Source organism: Pseudophryne corroboree, chromosome 3, assembly GCF_028390025.1.
Source record: "Pseudophryne corroboree isolate aPseCor3 chromosome 3, aPseCor3.hap2, whole genome shotgun sequence".
Taxonomy (NCBI): domain Eukaryota; kingdom Metazoa; phylum Chordata; class Amphibia; order Anura; family Myobatrachidae; genus Pseudophryne; species Pseudophryne corroboree.
In genome coordinates this window covers 776,483,303-776,506,062 of record NC_086446.1, presented here as the reverse complement: position 1 = coordinate 776,506,062, position 22,760 = coordinate 776,483,303, and the positions used below count along the sequence as shown (strand labels likewise).

At 50.8% G+C, this 22,760-nt stretch overlaps 1 protein-coding gene across 2 annotated transcripts in view; it reads right to left on the bottom strand.

Moving 5' to 3' along the window:
* Positions 1-22,760, bottom strand: part of AFAP1L2 (actin filament associated protein 1 like 2) — a 187,305-nt gene that overhangs the window by 79,777 nt on the left and 84,768 nt on the right. For both annotated transcript variants that reach the window (XM_063962546.1, XM_063962545.1), the window contains exon 5: positions 12,492-12,582. In XM_063962546.1, the coding sequence (XP_063818616.1) occupies positions 12,492-12,582 (91 nt within the window). The remainder of the gene's footprint in view (positions 1-12,491; positions 12,583-22,760) is intronic.

The following is a 22,760-nucleotide window of genomic DNA, read 5'->3' as shown; positions in this document are numbered from 1 at the left end:
TTCCCAGCCTCTGCCTGATTGACAGGTAAAGGCGTTCGGAAGGGAGGGACAGGGGCAGCCGGCTTTGTGGAAAAAGCGCATTGCCCCCGTTTTCCAGGAGTAGTGAGGTTACGGTCTGCGTCCCAGACGCAGATTCCTTGGCCTCGCAATCTGCACTGCGACGGCACCTCCTCCTGCATTTGCATTGCAAAGCAATTGCAATCCCTACTGAATTAGCCCATCAGTCCGCAGACAGTCAAAAGAATAGTTCTGTAAAATAAGTGAGAGGTGTGTCATTTTACACTGTGGCTTCAGTAGCACCAAACTGCCTCTCTCAGCCAAGGTCCCGGGCGATTCGGCTGCACCAAGCCTCTTTCACGCTCAATATGTGCGTCTTATTCACATATGTAAAACTATTGAAGTGCCAAAACTACACTGCTAGATTACACCGATCCATATGATGTGTGACACTTGTACATCTGTGTTTGAGTGAGCCCCAATCTGTGTATGTGGCGCTAGGTTACAGCGGCTGCGGCTTTTCCTCGCTCTAAGTTCCGCTGTGCTTCATTTCTGACATTCTACGTGTGTAACACCAATTCCTATGTGTGTGTAGTGTCACAGCCCGGCGTCTATAGTACACAGTGAGCGGATAGGAAGCAAAATGGAAAGAAAAATTGAGTGGGGCATGTTCAGACTCATATCTAAGTCGCAGTGTAAAAAAAAGCTTTCCAGCATGCGTCGTCTACATGCAAAAACAGCCTGTGTTTACCCTGCATGCAGAATGAAGGACTCTGTTTGCACCATGTATTACAGAATGGTCTGTTCCACATGCAGAGATACTGGCAGTGTTTGCTCTGCAGCTAGAATCGGGTGTATAAGGAGAGGACACACCACACAGAGATCATCATAAACAGAGAGTGTCCTTCACTTGTTGCACAGATAACGGCGGTGACCGTGAGCGCTGATCACAACACGATAACAGCCTCTTCTCAAAACTGGCTTTTTATTTTATTATTTTCACTGGAAGATTTGCTGTGGCTTTGTCATACAGTAGGAACTGAATGCATGACAGTATATACAGTAGTAAAAAGCTGCAGGATATGGATCCTCATAGGTCATAATACACAGCGTGACATTTCTGTGCTAACAATGTGCCGTTTGGTAGTTGTGTATTGGTAGACCTCCTGGGATCAGCATCACCGGGCACTGTACCAACAATGTCCTAGGGCACTGAAACGCGTTGGGCATGATGTGTACTTATTGTTTGGTATCTTAGGGGACTGAAACACATTGGAGGCAATGTATAGTGATTGTTTGGCATCCTAGGGGACTGAAACACGTTGGGCATGATTTATAGTGATTGTTCGGCATCCTAGGGGGACTGAAACGCGTTGGAGGTGATGCATAGTGATTGTTTGGCATCCTAGGGAATTGAAACACATTGGGCACGATTTATAGTGATTGTTTGGCATCCTAGGGGACTGAAACGCGTTGGCCGTGATGTATGGTGATTGTTTGGCATCCTAGGGGACTGAAACACGTTGGGCATGATTTATAGTGATTGTTTGGCATCCTAGGGGACTGAAACACGTTGGGCATGATGTATAGTGATTCGTTGGCATCTAAGGGGACTGAAACGCATTGGGTCTGATGTATAGTGATTGGCATCCTAGAAGACTGAAACGCATTGGGGGTGATGTATAGTGATTGTTTGGCATCCTAGGGGACTGAAACACGTTGGGCATGATTTATAGTGATTGTTTGGCATCCTAGGGGACTGAAACACGTTGGGCATGATTTATAGTGATTGTTCGGCATCCTAGGTGGACTGAAATGCGTTGGTGTGATGCATAGTGATTGTTTGGCATCCTAGGGAATTGAAACACATTGGGCACGATTTATAGTGATTGTTTGGCATCCTAGGGGACTGAAACGCGTTGGACGTGATGTATGGTGATTGGCATCCTAGGGGACTGAAACGCGTTGGGCATGATGTATAGTGATTCGTTGGCATCTAAGGGGACTGAAACGCATTGAGGTAATGTATAGTGATTGTTTGGCATCCTAGGGGACTGAAACGCATTGGGTCTGATGTATAGTGATTGGCATCCTAGAAGACTGAAACGCATTGGGGGTGATGTATAGTGATTGTTTGGCATCCTAGGGGACTGAAACACGTTGGGCATGATTTATAGTGATTGTTTGGCATCCTAGGGGACTGAAACGCATTGGGCATGATGTATAGTGATTGGTTGGCATCTAAGGGGACTGAAACGCATTGAGGTAATGTATAGTGATTGTTTGGCATCCTAGGGGACTGAAATGCATTGGGTCTGATGTATAGTGATTGGCATCCTAGAAGACTGAAACGCATTGGGGGTGATGTATAGTGATTGTTTGGCATCCTAGGGGACTGAAATGCATTGGGTCTGATGTATAGTGATTGGCATCCTAGAAGACTGAAACGCATTGGGGGTGATGTATAGTGATTGTTTGGCATCCTAGGTAGACTGAAACACGTTGGGCATGATTTATAGTGATTGTTCGGCATACTAGGGGGACTGAAACGTGTTGGCCGTGATGTATAGTGATTGTTTGGCATCCTAGGGAACTGAAACACATTGGGCATGATTTATAGTGATTGTTCGGCATCCTAGAGGACTGAAACGCATTGACTGTGATGTATAGTAATTGTTTGGCATCCTAGGGAACTGAAACACATTGGGCATGATTTATAGTGATTGTTTGGCATCTTAGGGGACTGAAACGTGTTGGCCGTGATGTATAGTGATTGTTTGGCATCCTAGGGGACTGAAACATGTTGGGTATGATTTATAGTGTTTGGCATCCTAGGGGACTGAAACGCGTTGGTCATGATGTATAGTGATTGGTTGGCATCTAAGGGGACTGAAACGCATTGAGGTAATGTATAGTCATTGTTTGGCATCCTAGGGGACTGAAACGCATTGGGTCTGATGTATAGTGATTGGCATCCTAGAAGACTGAAACGCATTGGAGGTGATGTGTAGTAATTGTTTGGCATCCCAAGAGACTGTAACGCGTTGGTCATGTTGTACAGTATACCGATTGTTTGGCATCCTAGGAGACCGAAACGCATTGGACGTGATGTATAATGACTGTTTGTCATCCTAGGAGGCTGAAACGCATTGGGCGTGATGTATAGTGCTTGTTTAAACTGGTGCATGGCTTCACCGTGGCCCAACTGTACCCAATACAGATCCATATACTGCAGTGCATCTCTGTGCTTTACCGATGCGTCAGTGCCGTGACTATACATTTTAGCACTGTGTGCAAGAAACGGCATCAGCGCCGCCCCCCCTTATGTAAAATAGGGGAATGGTTGTGGCCACAAAATAATACAAATTCATATTACGGTACACAGTAGTCTCCATTATTCAAATTACGCCGCACAGTAGCGCCACTACAGCAGGTAGAGCCCCTTTTACACATTACGGCAGACAGCGTTCCCTTTTACACATTACAGCAGCCAGCGTCCCCTTTTTACACATTACGGCAGACAGCATCCCCTTTTTACAGATTACGGCAGACAGCGTCCCCTGTTTACACATTACGGAAGACAGTGTCCACCTTTTACACATTACGGCAGAGTCACCCTTTTTACACATTACTTCAGACAGTCCCCCTTTTTCCACATTACAGCAGACAGTCCCCCTTTTTATACATTACAACAGACAGCGTCCCTTTTTACACATTACGGCAGACAGCGTCCCCTTTTACACATTACGGCAGACAGCGTCCCCTTTTTACACATTACGGCAGATAGCGTCCCCTTTTTACACATTACGGCAGACAGCGTCCCCTTTTACACATTACGGCAGACAGCGTCCCCTTTTTACACATTACGGCAGACAGCGTCCACCTTTTACACATTACGGCAGAGTCCCCCTTTTTACACATTACGGCAGACAGCGTCCCCTTTTTACACATTACGGCAGACAGCGTCCACCTTTTACACATTATGGCAGAGTCCCCCTTTTCACACATTACGGCAGACAGTCCCCCTTTTTACACATTACAGCAGACAGTCCCCCTTTTTACACATTACGGCAACCAGTCCCCCTTTTTACACATTACGACAGACAGCGTCCCCTTTTTACACATTACGACAGACAGCGTCCCCTTTTTACACATTACGACAGACAGTTCCCCTTTTTACACATTACGACAGACAGCGTCCCCTTTTTACACATTACGGCAGACAGCGTCCCTTTTTTACACATTACGACAGACAGCGTCCCCTTTTTACACATTACGACACACAGCTTTCCTGTTTACACATTACGACAGACAGTTCCCCTTTTTACACATAACGACAGACAGCATCCCCTTTTTACACATTACGACAGACAGTTCCCCTTTTTACACATTACGACAGACAGCGTCCCCTTTTTACACATTGCGGCAGACAGCGTCCCTTTTTTACACATTACGACAGACAGCGTCCCCTTTTTACACATTACGACAGACAGCTTCCCCGTTTACACATTACGGCAGACAGCGTCCCCTTTTACACATTATGGCAGACAGCGTCCCCTTTTTACACTTTACGGCAGACAGCGTCCCCTTTTACACATTACGGCAGACATTTTTGCGCTGTGTGCAAGAAACGGCATCGACGCCCCCCCTATGTAAAATAGGGAAAGGGGTGTGGCCACAAAATAATACAAATTCATATTACGGTACACAGTAGTCTCCATTATTAAAATTACGCCGCACAGTAGAACCACTACAGCAGGTAGAGCCCCTTTTACACATTACGCCACACAGCATTCCCTTTTACACATTACGGCAGACAGCGTCCCCTTTTTACACATTACGGCAGACAGCATCCCCTTTTTACACATTGCGGCAGACAGAGTCCCCTGTTTACACATTACGGCAGACAGTCCCCCTTTTTACACATTACAACAGACAGCGTCCCTTTTACACATTACGGCAGACAGTGTCCCCGTTTTACCCATTACGGCAGACAGTGTCCCCTTTTTACACATTACGGCAGAGAGCGTCCCCTTTTTACAAATTACGGCAGACAGCGTCCACCTTTTACACATTACGGCAGAGTCCCCCTTTTTACACATTACGGCAGACAGCATCCACCTTTTACACATTACGGCAGAGTCCCCCTTTTTACACATTGCGGCAGACAGCGTCCCCTGTTTACACATTACGGCAGACAGCGTCCACCTTTTACACATTACGTCAGAATCCCCATTTTTAAACATTACGGCAGACAGTCCCCCTTTTTACACATTACGGCAGACAGTCCCCCTTTTTACACATTACAACAGACAGCATCCCTTTTTACACATTATGGCAGACAGCATCCCCTTTTACACATTACGGCAGACAGCATCCACCTTTTACACATTACGGCAGAGTCCCCCTTTTTACACATTACGGCAGACAGCGTCCACCTTTTACACATTACAGCAGAGTCCCCCTTTTTACACATTACGGCAGACAGCATCCCCTTTTACACATTACGGCAGACAGCGTCCCCTTTTACACATTACGGCAGACAGCGTCCCCTTTTTAAACATTACTGCAGACAGTGTCCCCTTTTTACACATTATGGCAGAGTCCCATTTTTACACATTACGGCAGAGTCCCCCTTTTTACACATTACGGCAGACAGCGTCCACCTTTTACACATAACGGCAGACAGTGTGCCCTTTTACACATTACGGCAGACAGCGTCCCCTTTTTACACATTATGGCAGAGTCCCCTTTTTACACATTACGGCATACACCTTTCACACATTAAAACAGGCATATGCGTTGTCTGCCACCTAGTTATGGCCTTGGATAAATAGACATACAGATAGACAGACAGATAGATAGATGGATAGACAGACAGACAGACAGACAGACAGATAGATAGATAGATAGATAGATAGATAGATAGATACTCTCTCCCCGCTAGCTCAGGCAGTCAGGCTCCTCGGTGCTGGCAGATCCCGGGCAGGGGAGGAGGAGGGAAGGGGACTCAGTAGCCGCAGCAGCGCAGTGTAATTGGTGGCGGCGCCGCATGCAGCTGTCCCTCTCCTTCCACATAGGCTGGCCGCCGCCGCTGTGAATGCTAGAATGAGGGAAGCGCATCCTAGCATTCACAGCGGCAGCAGCCAGCCTATGTGGAAGGAGAGGGACAGCTGCAGCGGCGCCGCCACCAATTACAGTGCGCTGCTGCGGCTCCCAAGTCCCCCTCCCTCCTCCTCCTCCTCCCCTGCCTCCGGAGCTACTGATCCTCTAGTCTCCTTGCTTAGGAGTCTTGTAATGAGTCAGTTTGACTCATTACAATGCCGCTGGAATGGGGATGCGGCCAGTTGCGCCCTCAGGGTGACTGTGCTGGGTGCCAGGCACACCCGGCACACACGTAGTTACGGCCCTGCGATGGGTAGATGCTGGACCTGGTGCAGAGTTAGACATATGTTTATTAGAAAGATGCAGAATCGCGGGCATTTCCATTGCATCTACACTTGTGACTAAAGGGGCGTGACTGTAACGGGGCAGAGTTCAGAGAGTGTGTGCAGGACACCTGCTACGCAGAGTTATGCCAACGTGTAGATATGATATGCACTGAAAATGACAGATGTAACACTTGTATTCCGCTCAGCGTCAGGCGCGCAGTACATAGGTGCAATAAGCAGCAGCATCATTACAGTATATATGACTGAGTCCCCCTTTTCACACATTACGGCAGACAGTCCCCCTTTTTACACATTACAGCAGACAGTCCCCCTTTTTACACATTACGGCAGCCAGTCCCCCTTTTTACACATTACGACAGACAGCGTCCCCTTTTTACACATTACGACAGACAGCGTCCCCTTTTTACACATTACGACAGACAGTTCCCCTTTTTACACATTACGACAGACAGCGTCCCCTTTTTACACATTACGGCAGACAGCGTCCCTTTTTTACACATTACGACAGACAGCGTCCCCTTTTTACACATTACGACACACAGCTTCCCTGTTTACACATTACGACAGACAGTTCCCCTTTTTACACATAACGACAGACAGCATCCCCTTTTTACACATTACGACAGACAGTTCCCCTTTTTACACATTACGACAGACAGCGTCCCCTTTTTACACATTGCGGCAGACAGCGTCCCTTTTTTACACATTACGACAGACTGCGTCCCCTTTTTACACATTACGACAGACAGCTTCCCCGTTTACACATTACGGCAGACAGCGTCCCCTTTTACACATTATGGCAGACAGCGTCCCCTTTTTACACTTTACGGCAGACAGCGTCCCCTTTTTACACATTACGGCAGACATTTTTGCGCTGTGTGCAAGAAACGGCATCGACGCCCCCCCTATGTAAAATAGGGAAAGGGGTGTGGCCACAAAATAATACAAATTCATATTACGGTACACAGTAGTCTCCATTATTAAAATTACGCCGCACAGTAGAACCACTACAGCAGGTAGAGCCCCTTTTACACATTACGCCACACAGCATTCCCTTTTACACATTACGGCAGACAGCGTCCCCTTTTTACACATTACGGCAGACAGCATCCCCTTTTTACACATTGCGGCAGACAGTCCCCCTTTTTACACATTACAACAGACAGCGTCCCTTTTACACATTACGGCAGACAGTGTCCCCGTTTTACCCATTACGGCAGACAGTGTCCCCTTTTTACACATTACGGCAGAGAGCGTCCCCTTTTTACAAATTACGGCAGACAGCGTCCACCTTTTACACATTACGGCAGAGTCCCCCTTTTTACACATTACGGCAGACAGCATCCACCTTTTACACATTACGGCAGAGTCCCCCTTTTTACACATTGCGGCAGACAGCGTCCCCTGTTTACACATTACGGCAGACAGCGTCCACCTTTTACACATTACGTCAGAATCCCCATTTTTAAACATTACGGCAGACAGTCCCCCTTTTTACACATTACGGCAGACAGTCCCCCTTTTTACACATTACAACAGACAGCATCCCTTTTTACACATTATGGCAGACAGCATCCCCTTTTACACATTACGGCAGACAGCATCCACCTTTTACACATTACGGCAGAGTCCCCCTTTTTACACATTACGGCAGACAGCGTCCACCTTTTACACATTACAGCAGAGTCCCCCTTTTTACACATTACGGCAGACAGCATCCCCTTTTACACATTACGGCAGACAGCGTCCCCTTTTACACATTACGGCAGACAGCGTCCCCTTTTTAAACATTACTGCAGACAGTGTCCCCTTTTTACACATTATGGCAGAGTCCCATTTTTACACATTACGGCAGAGTCCCCCTTTTTACACATTACGGCAGATAGCGTCCACCTTTTACACATAACGGCAGACAGTGTGCCCTTTTACACATTACGGCAGACAGCGTCCCCTTTTTACACATTATGGCAGAGTCCCCTTTTTACACATTACGGCATACACCTTTCACACATTAAAACAGGCATATGCGTTGTCTGCCACCTAGTTATGGCCTTGGATAATAGACATACAGATAGACAGACAGATAGATAGATGGATAGACAGACAGACAAACAGACAGACAGATAGATAGATAGATAGATAGATAGATAGATACTCTCTCCCCGCTAGCTCAGGCAGTCAGGCTCCTCGGTGCTGGCAGATCCCGGGCAGGGGAGGAGGAGGGAAGGGGACTCAGTAGCCGCAGCAGCGCAGTGTAATTGGTGGCGGCGCCGCATGCAGCTGTCCCTCTCCTTCCACATAGGCTGGCCGCCGCCGCTGTGAATGCTAGAATGAGGGAAGCGCATCCTAGCATTCACAGCGGCAGCAGCCAGCCTATGTGGAAGGAGAGGGACAGCTGCAGCGGCGCCGCCACCAATTACAGTGCGCTGCTGCGGCTCCCAAGTCCCCCTCCCTCCTCCTCCTCCTCCCCTGCCTCCGGAGCTACTGATCCTCTAGTCTACTTGCTTAGGAGTCTTGTAATGAGTCAGTTTGACTCATTACAATGCCGCTGGAATGGGGATGCGGCCAGTTGCGCCCTCAGGGTGACTGTGCTGGGTGCCAGGCACACCCGGCACACACGTAGTTACGGCCCTGCGATGGGTAGATGCTGGACCTGGTGCAGAGTTAGACATATGTTTATTAGAAAGATGCAGAATCGCGGGCATTTCCATTGCATCTACACTTGTGACTAAAGGGGCGTGACTGTAACGGGGCAGAGTTCAGAGAGTGTGTGCAGGACACCTGCTACGCAGAGTTATGCCAACGTGTAGATATGATATGCACTGAAAATGACAGATGTAACACTTGTATTCCGCTCAGCGTCAGGCGCGCAGTACATAGGTGCAATAAGCAGCAGCATCATTACAGTATATATGACTGGACAATGGAAACAGCCTCGTGCAGAATGTAATAATCTCCTATATAATAGCCCAGATCTGTGATCTTGTGATTCATTTGCTAACGCTGGGCGGAGTCACAACAGTGGGCGGAGTTAGTCAAATGAGTCACAGATCTGGCCAAATCTATAGGACACTAGGAGCAGCTGCAGAAGCAGATAGTATGGACATGGCACAGGCAGGGGTGCATACCTCCCAGCTTTCACACACACACACACACACACACACACACACACACACACAGCGAAAAGGGGGCGTGGCTTCACGGGAGGGTCCCTGTTTTTGTCAGTGAGGGGGCGTGCCCAGCGCTCTGTGAGCTGCTGGCATGTCCCCAGGGGCTGATTATGAGTCCGGGGGGCACAGGGTACTTGAGACAGGGGAGCCCTATCTCATTGCTGTGCCTGCTGTGGGTTGGGGGCGTGGCCTAATCGCGGGACGCGAGGCACGCCCCATTATGCAAATTCCGTGATTTTTTTTTTAATGGTATTTTGGCCCCTCAGCTAGAGGTAAATCCAGAGGAGGTGGTCGCTACCCCTACACACCCGCACAGGCAGAAGAAAGCAGGGAGACTGCTGCCTCCCTGCAACACCACAGACCTGCCAATACGCAGCAGCGTGTGCTGACTGTAGCACAATGCTGCCGCTGTTGCTGGCAGGACGGGGGAGCTTCAGAGCTGGGACAGAGCTACTCCAGCCAGGGGGCCCCCTAAAACTGTGGGGCCAACCAACGGTACGTACCGCCTGCCCCCCCCCCCTTAATCCGGCTCTGCTGCTGGAACCCCCCCTTAATCCGTACCCCCTGATGCCCCCTCTCCCTCCGTCTCCACTATTCACCGCTGCTCTGCTAAGCAAAACAGCGAGTACAGGAGCTTTCCAACTGCCCCCCCCCCCCCACCCGCAGAACACTGCAACCCGCGGGTGGGACAGCGGGACAGACCCCAAAAAATGGGACTGTCCCGCGAAAATCGGGACATTTGGGAGGTATGGGGGTGTGTGAGGGGGTATGTCATACTTGACCCCCCACATCGGCATACTCAGCATGGTCTCTCTGGCAGGGAGGAGCGTCACATTCTGGCACACTCCACGCTTCTTAGCTGTAGTTTTGTGGGTCACCAGCCGCTGTGCACTTTCCGTACTGCCTCTGTTATCTCCAGCCCCTGCAACCCCACCGCTAGCTGCAGCGCTGCCACCCGCAGTGAGTTGCGCCCAGCTCCTTCACACACTTTAGCCGGCGGGTAGCGCTGCAGAAGTCCGCGCTGCTTGCAGGCTCTGACCCCCTCCTCCCTCCAGCATCAGCGTCTCCTGGGAGCTAACCAGTCACTCCCAGTCTCCCCTTACCATAGTGCCCAGCAGCCATGAGGTCCACGCCACGTGCATGCTATGACTCCCTCCTCCCTCCAGCCGCAGCATCTCCTGGGGGCTAACCAGTCATTTCCAGTCTCACCTTACCACAGTGCCCGGCAGCTGCGCGAGGTCTGCGGTGTGTGACTGAGGAGGGGGGGAGTGATGCGGAAGGGCAGAGGAAGCAGGAATACAGCCTAAGAGAGTCAGCCATGCCAAGTCTCCACCAGCAGCAGATGCCAACAGGTTGGAGTGGAACAGCAGCAGCCAGCAGCAGTGACTCCGGTAAGACACATCTGTCTGTCACCACTGTTCTGTCCCTAATACCAATCTCTCCCGTGCCCTGTGTTCTGTCATGTCCCTGTAACCCCTGGCCTTGACCTGCCACCCTTATCCTGGCCCTTTCACCCTTATCCTGGCCCTTTCACCCTTATCCTGGCCCTGTCACCCTTATGCTGGCCCTGCTACCCCTATCCTGGCCCTATCACCCCTGTGCTTGCCCTGTCAACCCTATACTGGCCCTGACACCCCTGTCCTGGTCCTGCCGCCCCTACACTGACCCTGTCACCCCTATCCTGTCCCTGTCATTTCTGTCCTGGCCCCGTCGCCCATGTCCTGGCCCCGTCACCCCTGTCCTGGCCCCGTCACCCCTGTTCTGACCCTGTCACCCCTGTTCTGACCCTGTCACCCCTGTCCTGGCCCAGTCAACCCTGTTCTGACCCTGTCACCCCTGTCCTGGCCCTGTTACTGCATACCCTCCAACTACCTTTTTGGCAGGTACAGTACCCGCAGCACCTCCAGACCTCTCCCCAATGCACCACACCTCCGCACCTTCCCCTCCACCACATGCGGCACTCCACGCCTCCCCCACATGCTATGCCTCCAGTCCCCCTACACCACCCGCGGCTCCCACTCCTCCGCCCCTTCACCACCCCCAGCAATCTCCAGGCCCCCTCCACCATTCACCCCCCTTATATGTCTCCCCCACACCTGCCCCCCTCCACCCGCAGCATCTGCAGACACCCTCCTCCATCCGCGGTCCCCCCCTCACCCACCCCTCCCCCACCAATGGCACCCCCGCACCTGCCCCACCACCACCTGCAGCACCTCCGGACCTCCTTCCCCATCTGCCGCAACACCCGTACCTGCCCCTCCCCTACCCATGGCGCCTACGGACCCCTACCCCACCAGTGGCACTCCCGCCCCTTCCCATCCCACAGCACCTCCGGAACCCTTCACCCATCTGCAACATCCCCACACCTGCCCCTCCCCCACCCATGGCACCCCTGCCCCTCCCCCACCTGCAGTGCCTCCGGACCCCTCCCCCATCTGCATCCCCCACTCCTCTGCCCCTCCCCCACCCGCAGCACCTCCCAACCCTTCCCCATCCGGGCCCCACCCCCACTTCCGCCCCCCCTCCATCCGCAGCATCTACAGACACCATCCGCAGTATCCCCCGCACCCGCTACATTCTGTACATTGTGGCCAGCAGGTGCTGTTCACGCCGTCGCAAGGGGCTGCGCCTCCTTCACCATCGCACACCCTTTCATTGTGCAATATTTAACCACTAACAAAGGAATGCAGGTGATACTCCATATAACACAAATATTGAACCCCAGAAAGGCATGCAAGGGTTAAGGGGGCGTAGCCCCTTGCGACGGTGTGAAGAGCGCCCGTAGGGCGCGATGAAGCACCTAGTTACTTGATAATCATCATAGTTCTAGTAATTGCATCTGGTGCATATAATGCGTCAGACCCTGAAATACCGTTAACTGCAGCGTCGTACGGCTCCGCCTCCTCGTAGTAGCCCTCCAGCGACTCCGCCTTGGCGGTGGAAATATCTACATTTTCCTGGATCTGTAAAATAAAGACAATGGAAGTTTTTACTTTGTGTATTCATCTAGCGCACAATTCGAGGTGATCGGTATACACTATCGTGCTGGCTGGCAGGTATATACTGGATGCTTACTGCAACCTGCTTTCTAATAGGTGCACCATTTAGCGGCTTGGAGAGAGATAAAATACCAACTAATCAGATTCTGTTATTGTACACGATTTGGGCGGGATGTACTACGCATCACATTATGGAAGCGATACATCCCGCCACTTATTGGACAGCTCTTCCAAAAAGACCTGTCCTTTGTGATGATCGGGCTTCCACGTCTATGACCCAGGAGTACTTGAGCACTGGAACCAAATTGCGCGCACAACGAGGGTCGCGGGGAAGGGTCTGATTGGATCCCTCATAGTGACTCATGCGGAAAGAAGCCCACAGGGTTCTATTAGGCAACGCTATCTATAGACGTAAAGTATTGCATCTCGGAGCTTGGTACATATGGTAAATGTGGGCAAACCTCCGCCATGTGTTTGACAGATGACAGTTGGGAGCTGATTGGTTTGTTATTTTTCTCACTCCAATCTGATAAATGCCCCCTTAGTCTGTGTAGCGATTTGTCTTCTTTATCCAATGATCTGCTACAAGCCTCAGTGCCCAGTATCCAGACAATGGCGCAATCAGAGTGTTGGCCTCTCACATTGGTTTTCATGAGGAAAAGACATTTGTTCTAAGAAGTAATGCGCCCCCCCCCTTTATATTACAGATATTACAAGTCATCCTGGATTTCCGCTACATGTGTGAAAGGTCTCTGCCTACGCCCATGTACTTTTCTCTGTTACAGAGTTCCTTCTAATATCCATTTTACTGACAGTAGGGAGTGTATTACCCCGTGCATCAATACCGTACCAATATATGCTGCAGCAGTGTACTATAATGAGGACAAAAAGGCAGGGTGCCGACATGGGATGGGGCAGAGTACCCCCCTTCCTAAGTGTGGACATTCATCATGAAGCTCCCGACGGGCCCGCCCCAATCCGGGTCAGGGCCAGATTAGCAATGGGGCAGATGGCACAGCACTGGCCGCACCCACACAGCACTGGCTGCACCCACACAGCGCTGGCCGCACCCACACAGCGCTGGCCGCACCCACACAGCACTGGTCAGAGCTCCTCCCCTTCACTGTATAGGCCCTTAAACATTTTCAGCCCCAGGCCCATTTGGCCCTTAATGGGGGCCCACCTGCAAAGTCGGTAGCAAAATGGACTTAAATTACTATTAAGAATAAAGAGCATGAAAAGAGTAGAGAAGTGAGCCAATGGAGAAGTTGCCAATGGCAACCAATCAGCTTTAACGTAACATTTATCAAGTGCATTCTATAAAATTTTATGTAGCAGCTGATTGGTTGCCATGGGCAGCTTCTCCACTGGATCACTTCTCCACTCTTGTCACTTCTTTATGTATGAGGAAAGGAGGCTTTCAATGCTTGAACATATAAATGTTGCGTAGGCCGATCGCCCCCATTGCGTCCCTGTTTTCTGCTGCAGTAATCTCCATCCGACGAGCGCCAAGAGCAGAACAAGAACGTATATTAGGGGAAATCAAGGAAGTGGATAATAGAGCCTCAAGGAAAGTAAAGGAAGCGAATCTTTGAAGTGACGCCAATACCAGGAAACCCCCCGCTGAGCGCCACAGAACAGCCCCCACCAGATACAGAACAAATGACTGCGGGGAAGAGTCCAAGAAGGGAAAGTCTGAATGTTTTATTTCAGATAACCAGTGACATGTGTACACGGGCTTCTACATCATATTCCACAACCTATCCAGAAAGACCAGTATATACCAAATATATACTATGCATCTCCCTAGAAATTCCTCCAATGCTTAAAGCTCCGCTCACATCTCAGGTGCCACTAGGGGGCAGTGTCCTTCCCTGGGCTAAATGACAGTATGGTTGGTGTGCACAGGTGAAATGTTTCCCCCATTTTATAGACATACCGCAAATACTGTTTCTATGCTCCCCTAGAATCTGCACTTAGATATTTCTAAAAGCCATGGGCATAGTGGTTAGCATTATTGTCCCACAGTGCTGAGGTCATGCATTAATTTCCCGTTTTGGTGTGGAGTTTATATGTTCTCTCCGTGTCTGTGTGCGCTAGTAAGGTATGTTATGCAATATAGAGTGTAAGCAACAATGGAGCAGGGACTGAATGACATATTCTCTTCATGAAATTGGTCATTCTATATAAATAAGCATTATTAATAATCAGTTGTACACTGCCATGATGTGGTATGACCGTAAATCTTTAGCCGGGGTGGTTAAAGCGGCTGAGAGAACCATTAGTCAATCTCTGCCAAAGATGGAGGACATTTTGCTAGGAGGAGCTTAGCAAAAGCTAGTTAGGTCATTGTTGATCCTAGTCACCCATATTACTCTCCTTTTTTATTTGTTGCCCTCATAGAGGATGAGAAATGAGACCTATGATATGTACTGGGGACACTGTATGTCTCATAATGTGTACTGGAGGCCATACAATGTGACATAATGTGAACGACTGTAGGGCAATACTATGGGGAGTAAAAATTAACAGCTGCTGCTGAGCGTTTTCTCTAAAGCAGCGTTGGGACAGGGGCCCCTTCAAAATGTTGCTATGGGGCCCACAAAGTTCTGGCTACGCCCCTGGCTCATGCGATAAATGCATATATTCACCTCCACAAGTCATACCTATCTTTGCGGCGCACGTGGCCCCTACCGGAACACTTATGAGGGGGGGTCATTCCGAGTTGTTCGCTCACTGTCGATTTTCTCAACGAAGCGATTAATGCGAAAATGCGCATGCGCTAAGTATTTTAGCTCAAAACTTAGTAGATTTACTCACGTCCGAACAAAGAATTTTCATCGTTGAAGTGATCGGAGTGTGATTGACAGGAAGTGGGTGTTTCTGGGCGGAAACTGACCGTTTCCTGGGAGTGTGCGGAAAAACGCAGGCGTGCCAGCATAAAACGCGGGAGTGTCTGGAGAAACGGGGGAGTGGCTGTCCGAACGCAGGGCGTGTTTGTGACGTCAAACCAGGAACGAAACTGACTGAACTGATCGCAGTGTAGGAGTAAGTCTGGAGCTACTCAGAAACTGCTAAGAATTTTCTATTCGCAATTCTGCTACTCTTGTGTTCGCAATTCTGCTAAGCTAAGATTCACTCCCAGAGGGCGGCGGCCTAGCGTGTGCAATGCTGCTAAAAGCAGCTAGCGAGCGAACAACTCGGAATCACCCCCATGGCCTGATTCCGATTTGCACTGTATTGCACAGACGCAGGGAAGCTCTGCAATATCGCACAACTAAAATGAAAACGCAGCAGTAGAGGCCTGTAGGAATTAGACGCCTCCTGCCGGCATCTGCGATCTGAGTGTTGCGTCACTCAGACAGGCCGACGGAACTGGTCATCTGGGTCCCCTGACGCCTGCATCCGCCAACGCCCCCATCTTGTAGAACCATCCCAGACACGTCCCCCTAAAGCCGCAGTGCTAAGTGGGGACTGCGAGCACACCCGCAGACCCTAGACCATCGGAATTGTATGTAAGCCAAATCTGAATCAGGCCCTTGGTTTGCTATTAGTCATCATCTACAGGGCACATTATGCCAATGCACACAAGTGTTCCATCTCAGGACAGTGTCATGGGCTTCCTTATTTCATCGCAGTGTGCGGGCGGAGGTGGGGCACCTGTTTCAGATGGATCTTTTGCAACCAGCATGAGGTGGGCATATGTCCAGACACTACTGATGGCAGATGCGGATGTGGACGGAAGGTACGCGGGACTGACTTCCACATACAGGCGCACAGATTCTTAGTATACCTGGGCGGAATCTCACAATGTCGGCACCACAATGTCTAAACAATGTCTACAATCTCAGAATGTCAATGCAGTATGTTCACAATGCCGACACCTGCACTGGGGCTCTAAAGTAGCCCTGGCAATGTACTGTGCTCACAGCTAGGGGGCGTGGTCATGAATTAAGGGTGTGTGGCCACGAGTCACGGGGGCCTGGCCTCGTGGTGTGCCCCTGTGTCTCTGTTTGCTGGGAGGCCAAGTAGAGCACCAGGAGCCCCCATGACTATGTATGCCGTGCGGCTGAGACGGCCCAACAGGCCATTGGCCCATCTGGCATTTGCCAGAAAAGCCAGATGATGGCCAGTCCGGCCCCGTCGCCATGTGAAATGTCAACATTCTCAGAGTGCTAACGGCTAGGTTTAGGCGCTGCCGGGAGGGTTAGGTTTAGACACTAGTGGGAGGCTAGGATTAGGCTTCGGGTGTAGGGTTAGGCATGGGGGAGGGGTTAATGTTAGGGGTGGGATTAGGGATAGAGGGAAAATACCTACCGGAACGTATCTCCACATCAGGCCCACCCAGATTACAGCGGGCAGCCCAACACTACAAGGCAAACAATATTACAGCCTTTATCTCTGATCCCCCTGCCTGTCTACCTTGAGCTACAGCACAATTTTATATGGTTGTACCCTGTCGACCTAGTTACTGTCGACCAATAGTGTTCGACCTAGACACTGTCGACCTAGAGACCAGATACCATTACTGTTCCTGCTCTAAAACTTATCACTGTTCACTAACATGGAAAATGAATCTCCTTATCATTTAAGACAACATCATCTTCATTTTCTCAAACTAACTTGAGCACTGTTTACTAGCATCCTAAGGAGGGCTCGGGGAGGGGGGGGGGCGTTGTAGAGGTCGGCTATAAATGCCGCCGCTGTAAATACAGAGCCTGTTTGTTTTCTAGGGTTAGAGGAACTGTGTGGGAATGGCGGAGCCTGTGAAAGACGCATTATGGTCAGTGGATGAGAACTGACCCTTCCAGATCAAATCGCTGCATGTTTTTCCCTCCAAAATGAGTCACCGTCCGCCGCGTCCACAGTTCACATGGAGAGAATGGAAAAAATGGCCAGATCTGTCTTCCATCCCAGAATTTACAGGGGGTCCTGGGTGGAATGCCGGCCTGGGTGTGAGTTCCTCCACACTTCCCGGCTGTTTCCTGTATCCCCTTTCTGTGCTGAAACAGGACCCACACCAGAAAGCCTCCGAAGTGTCCTCAATATCTCTCCCTTCTCTGGGAACATCTGAGATGAGAGGGGGGTTTTTGTACACAGAGATGTGACCCCGAGCGTTTCATCCTCCGCTTTCCAGAATATAGATGGAGCCGCGCTCATGTATATATAACTCTGGAGAAGATCAGGAGCTCTTTAGTTGTGAAATAAATCACGTAATGTAGCAGATATGACTTCTCGGCCCTGTTCCCCCGCTCACATACTGCGGCCGGGGGGGCATGAGAACCACAAGGCATCTAAACCGTAGATAAATGATTTCCTCATTGTACTTACAGGTGGGTCCCTGCAATATGACAGCCTTTAATGTGGGTGTTAAACGCAACGCTATACTGGTGGTGTCTGTCACATGACAAGTGCGGCTCTGTCAGTAATCACAGACTTTCCTTATGTCTATGCTGCTATTAGGGATGCTTTACACCAAAGGCCTGAAATATAAAGCCGGCGCTGGCAGCCATCGCTAACCAGTGTACGTAGTCACGTTATTCAGAACTTGGTGTAATTAAGGGGGATATTGATGAAAGCTTGGAGAGAGATAAGGTACTAACCAATCAGCTCCTTTCATTGTTTAAACATAGGGGCTGATGAATCAAGCAAATGTTACAGGCTGTGCTTGAATAATGACAGATGGGAGCTGATTGGTTTGAACTTTCTCTCTCTCTCTCTCTCTCGGCTTTAGTAAATAGTCCCTTTAATTACACTAAGGGCCTAATTCAGACCTGGTCGTAGAATTTTGCACAGCTACGATCAGCCACCCAGCACATGGCTAGTCCACCCTGCATGTCTGGCCCTCCCCCAGATGCAAAAGCGTCACACGGCGGCGATGCTTTTGTACCTGAAGAGTAGCTCCCTGCCAGCGCAGCTCCTGCGTCCTGGCAGGGAACTACCAGTCACTCTCCGGGTCGCAGTGGCTGCGTGTGATGTCACACAGCCACCGCGGCTCGTCCCCCGCACGGTCCGGGAATGCCAACATTGCCCGGACCGCGCCCCCAAAACGGCTGCCAACACCACCAGCCCGCCCTCTCCTGCCCAGCGAACGCCTCTGCCTGTCAATCAAGCAGAGGCGATCGCTGGGCTGCGCCGGTGCACTGCGGTGCCTGCGCATGCGCAGTACAGTCCTGATCGCCCACTGTGGAAAAACGCACAGCAGCGATCAGGTGTGAATTAGCCCCTATGTTCTTACAGACTTGACCACATTGGCACATGCATAGCAAAATGTACGGCACCCCGGCCCACACCTGGCAGTATAGTTATAGGGTAGGGTAAGCTATAATATTATTTAGGGGCATACTTAGTGATATAGGGGCAGAGTCCTTTTTGCTGCAATCCGTCAGTGAATGTGCAGGCGGACGTTACTGGGGAGGGATCCTACCAATCCCTCTCTCTCTCTGAGCTCCGTATTAAGTAACCTATAGGCTACAGTGGTTAATACCATCTGAAGATGCATTACCTACTGATGCCAATCTAATGAAGAAGCCCTAGAGGCAGACTGCCAGGAAGAGAGAAAGGCTGTGTGTGAGAGAGAGAGAGAGAGAGAGAGAGACTGAGGCTGTCAGCGAGAGAGAAAGAGAGAGACTGAGGGTGAGAGAGAGGGGATGACTGAGGGTGTCAGAGAGAGAGAGACTGAGGGTGTGAGAGAGAGGGAGAGACTGAGGGTGTGAGAGAGAGGGAGAGACTGAGGGTGTCAGGCAGAGAGAAAGAGAGAGACTGAGGGTGTCAGAGAGGGAGAGAGAGAGAGAGAGAGAGAGAGAGAGAGACTGAGGGTGTCAGGGAGAGAGAAAGAAAGAGAGAGACTGAGGGTGTGTGTGAGAGAGAGAGAAAGAGGGAGGGAGAGAGAGAGAGAGGAAGAGACGGAGGGTGTCAGGCAGAGAGAAAGAGAGAGACTGAGGGTGTGTGAGAGAGGGATGGAGAGACTGAGGGTGTGTGTGAAAGAGGGATGGAGAGACTGAGGGTGTCAGGGAGAGAGAGAGAGAGAGAGAGAGAGAGAGACTGAGGGTGTGAGAGAGAGAGGGAGGGACTGAGGGTGTCAGGGAAAGAGAGAGACAGAGAGATGGAGAGACTGGAGGTGTGAGAGAAAGACTGAGGGTGAGCGAGGGAGAGACTAAGGATGTCGGAGAGAGAGAGAAAGAGAGAGAGAGAGAGACTGAGGGTGTCAGCGAGAGAGAAAAAGAGAGAGACTGAGGGTGAGAGAGAGGGGATGACTGAGGGTGTCAGAGAGAGAGAGAGAGAGAGAGAGAGACTGAGGGTGTAAGAGAGAGAGAGAGACTGAGGGTGTCAGGCAGAGAGAGAGAGACTGAGGGTGTGAGAGAGAGGGAGAGACTGAGGGTGTCAGGCAGAGAGAAAGAGAGAGACTGAGGGTGTCAGAGAGGGAGAGAGAGAGAGAGACTGAGGGTGTGTGAGAGAGGGAGAGACTGAGGGTGTCAGGCAGAGAGAAAGAGAGAGACTGAGTGTGTCTGAGAGAGAGAGAGGGAGAGACTGAGGGTGTCAGGGAGAAAGAAAGAGAGAGACTGAGGGTGTGTGTGAGAGAGAGAGAAAGAGGGAGAGAGAGAGAGAGAGAGAGGAAGAGACGGAGGGTGTCAGGCAGAGAGAAAGAGAGAGACTGAGGGTGTCGGAGAGTGAGAGAAACTGAGGGTGTGAGAGAGGGAGAGACTGAGGGTGTCAGGGAGAGAGAAAGAGAGAGACTGAGGGTGTGTGAGAGAGAGGGATGGAGAGACTGAGGGTGTCAGGGAGAGAGAGAGAGAGAGAGAGACTGAGGGTGTGTGTGAGAGATAGAGAAAGAGGGAGAGAGAGAGAGAGAGAGAGAGAGAGAGAGAGAGAGAGAGAGAGGAAGAGACGGAGTGTGTCAGGCAGAGAGAAAGAGAGAGACTGAGGGTGTCGGAGAGTGGGAGAAACTGAGGGTGTGAGAGAGGGGAGAGACTGAGGGTGTCAGGGAGAGAGAAAGAGAGAGACTGAGGGTGTGTGAGAGAGAGGGATGGAGAGACTGAGGGTGTCAGGCAGAGAGAAAGAGAGAGACTTAGTGTGTCTGAGAGAGAGAGAGAGAGAGAGAGAGGGGGGGAGAGACTGAGGGTGTCAGAGAGAGAGAGAGACTGAGGGTGTGAGAGAGAGGTAGAGACTGAGGGTGTGAGAGAGAGGGAGAGACTGAGGGTGTCAGGCAGAGAGAAAGAGAGAGACTGAGGGTGTCAGAGAGGGAGAGTGAGAGAGACTGAGGGTGTGTGAGAGAGGGAGAGACTGAGGGTGTCAGGCAGAGAGAAAGAGAGAGACTGAGTGTGTCTGAAAGAGAGAGAGAGAGGGAGAGACTAAGGGTGTCAGGGAGAAAGAAAGAGAGAGACTGAGGGTGTGTGTGTGTGTGTGTGTGTGTGTGTGTGGTGTGTGTGTGTGTGTGTGTGAGAGAGAGAGGAAGAGACGGAGGGTGTCAGGCAGAGAGAAAGAGAGAGACTGAGGGTGTCGGAGAGTGAGAGAAAACTGAGGGTGTGAGAGAGGGAGAGACTGAGGGTGTCAGGGAGAGAGAAAGAGAGAGACTGAGGGTGTGTGAGAGAGAGGGATGGAGAGACTGAGGGTGTCAGGCAGAGAGAAAGAGAGAGACTGAGTGTGTCTGAGAGAGAGAGAGAGAGAGAGAGAGGGAGAGACTGAGGGTGTCAGCGAGAGAGAGAGAGACTGAGCGGTGTGTGTGAGAGAGAGAGAGAGAAAAAGGGAGGGAGAGAGAGAGAGAGAGAGAGAAGAGACTGAGGGTGTCAGGCAGAGAGAAAGAGAGAGACTGAGGGTGTGTGTGAGAGAGAGAGAAAGAGGGAGGGAGAGAGAAAGAGAGAGGGAGAGACTGAGGGTGTCAGGCAGAGAGAAAGAGAGAGACTGAGGGTGTCTGAGAGAGAGAGAGAGAGAGAGAGAGGGAGAGACTGAGGGTGTCAGAGAGGGAGAGAGAGAGAGACTGAGGGTGTGTGAGAGAGGGAGAGACTGAGGGTGTCAGGGAGAGAGAAAGAGAGAGACTGAGGGTGTGTGAGAGAGAGGGATGGAGAGACTGAGGGTGTCAGGCAGAGAGAAAGAGAGAGACTTAGTGTGTCTGAGAGAGAGAGAGAGAGAGAGAGAGAGAGAGAGGGGGGGAGAGACTGAGGGTGTCAGAGAGAGAGAGAGACTGAGGGTGTGAGAGAGAGGTAGAGACTGAGGGTGTGAGAGAGAGGGAGAGACTGAGGGTGTCAGGCAGAGAGAAAGAGAGAGACTGAGGGTGTCAGAGAGGGAGAGTGAGAGAGACTGAGGGTGTGTGAGAGAGGGAGAGACTGAGGGTGTCAGGCAGAGAGAAAGAGAGAGACTGAGTGTGTCTGAAAGAGAGAGAGAGAGGGAGAGACTAAGGGTGTCAGGGAGAAAGAAAGAGAGAGACTGAGGGTGTGTGTGTGTGTGTGTGTGTGTGTGTGTGTGTGTGTGTGTGTGTGAGAGAGAGAGAGAGAGAGAGAGAGGAAGAGACGGAGGGTGTCAGGCAGAGAGAAAGAGAGAGACTGAGGGTGTCGGAGAGTGAGAGAAACTGAGGGTGTGAGAGGGAGAGACTGAGGGTGTCAGGGAGAGAGAAAGAGAGAGACTGAGGGTGTGTGAGAGAGAGGGATGGAGAGACTGAGGGTGTCAGGCAGAGAGAAAGAGAGAGACTGAGTGTGTCTGAGAGAGAGAGAGAGAGAGAGAGAGGGAGAGACTGAGGGTGTCAGCGAGAGAGAAAGAGAGAGACTGAGGGTGTGTGTGAGAGAGAGAGAGAGAAAAAGGGAGGGAGAGAGAGAGAGAGAGAGAGAGAGAGGAAGAGACTGAGGGTGTCAGGCAGAGAGAAAGAGAGAGACTGAGGGTGTGTGTGAGAGAGAGAGAAAGAGGGAGGGAGAGAGAAAGAGAGAGGGAGAGACTGAGGGTGTCAGGCAGAGAGAAAGAGAGAGACTGAGGGTGTCTGAGAGAGAGAGAGAGAGAGAGAGAGAGAGGGAGAGACTGAGGGTGTCAGAGAGGGAGAGAGAGAGAGACTGAGGGTGTGTGAGAGAGGGAGAGACTGAGGGTGTCAGGCAGAGAGAAAGAGAGAGACTGAGTGTGTCTGAGAGAGAGAGAGAGTGAGAGAGAGAGAGAGGGAG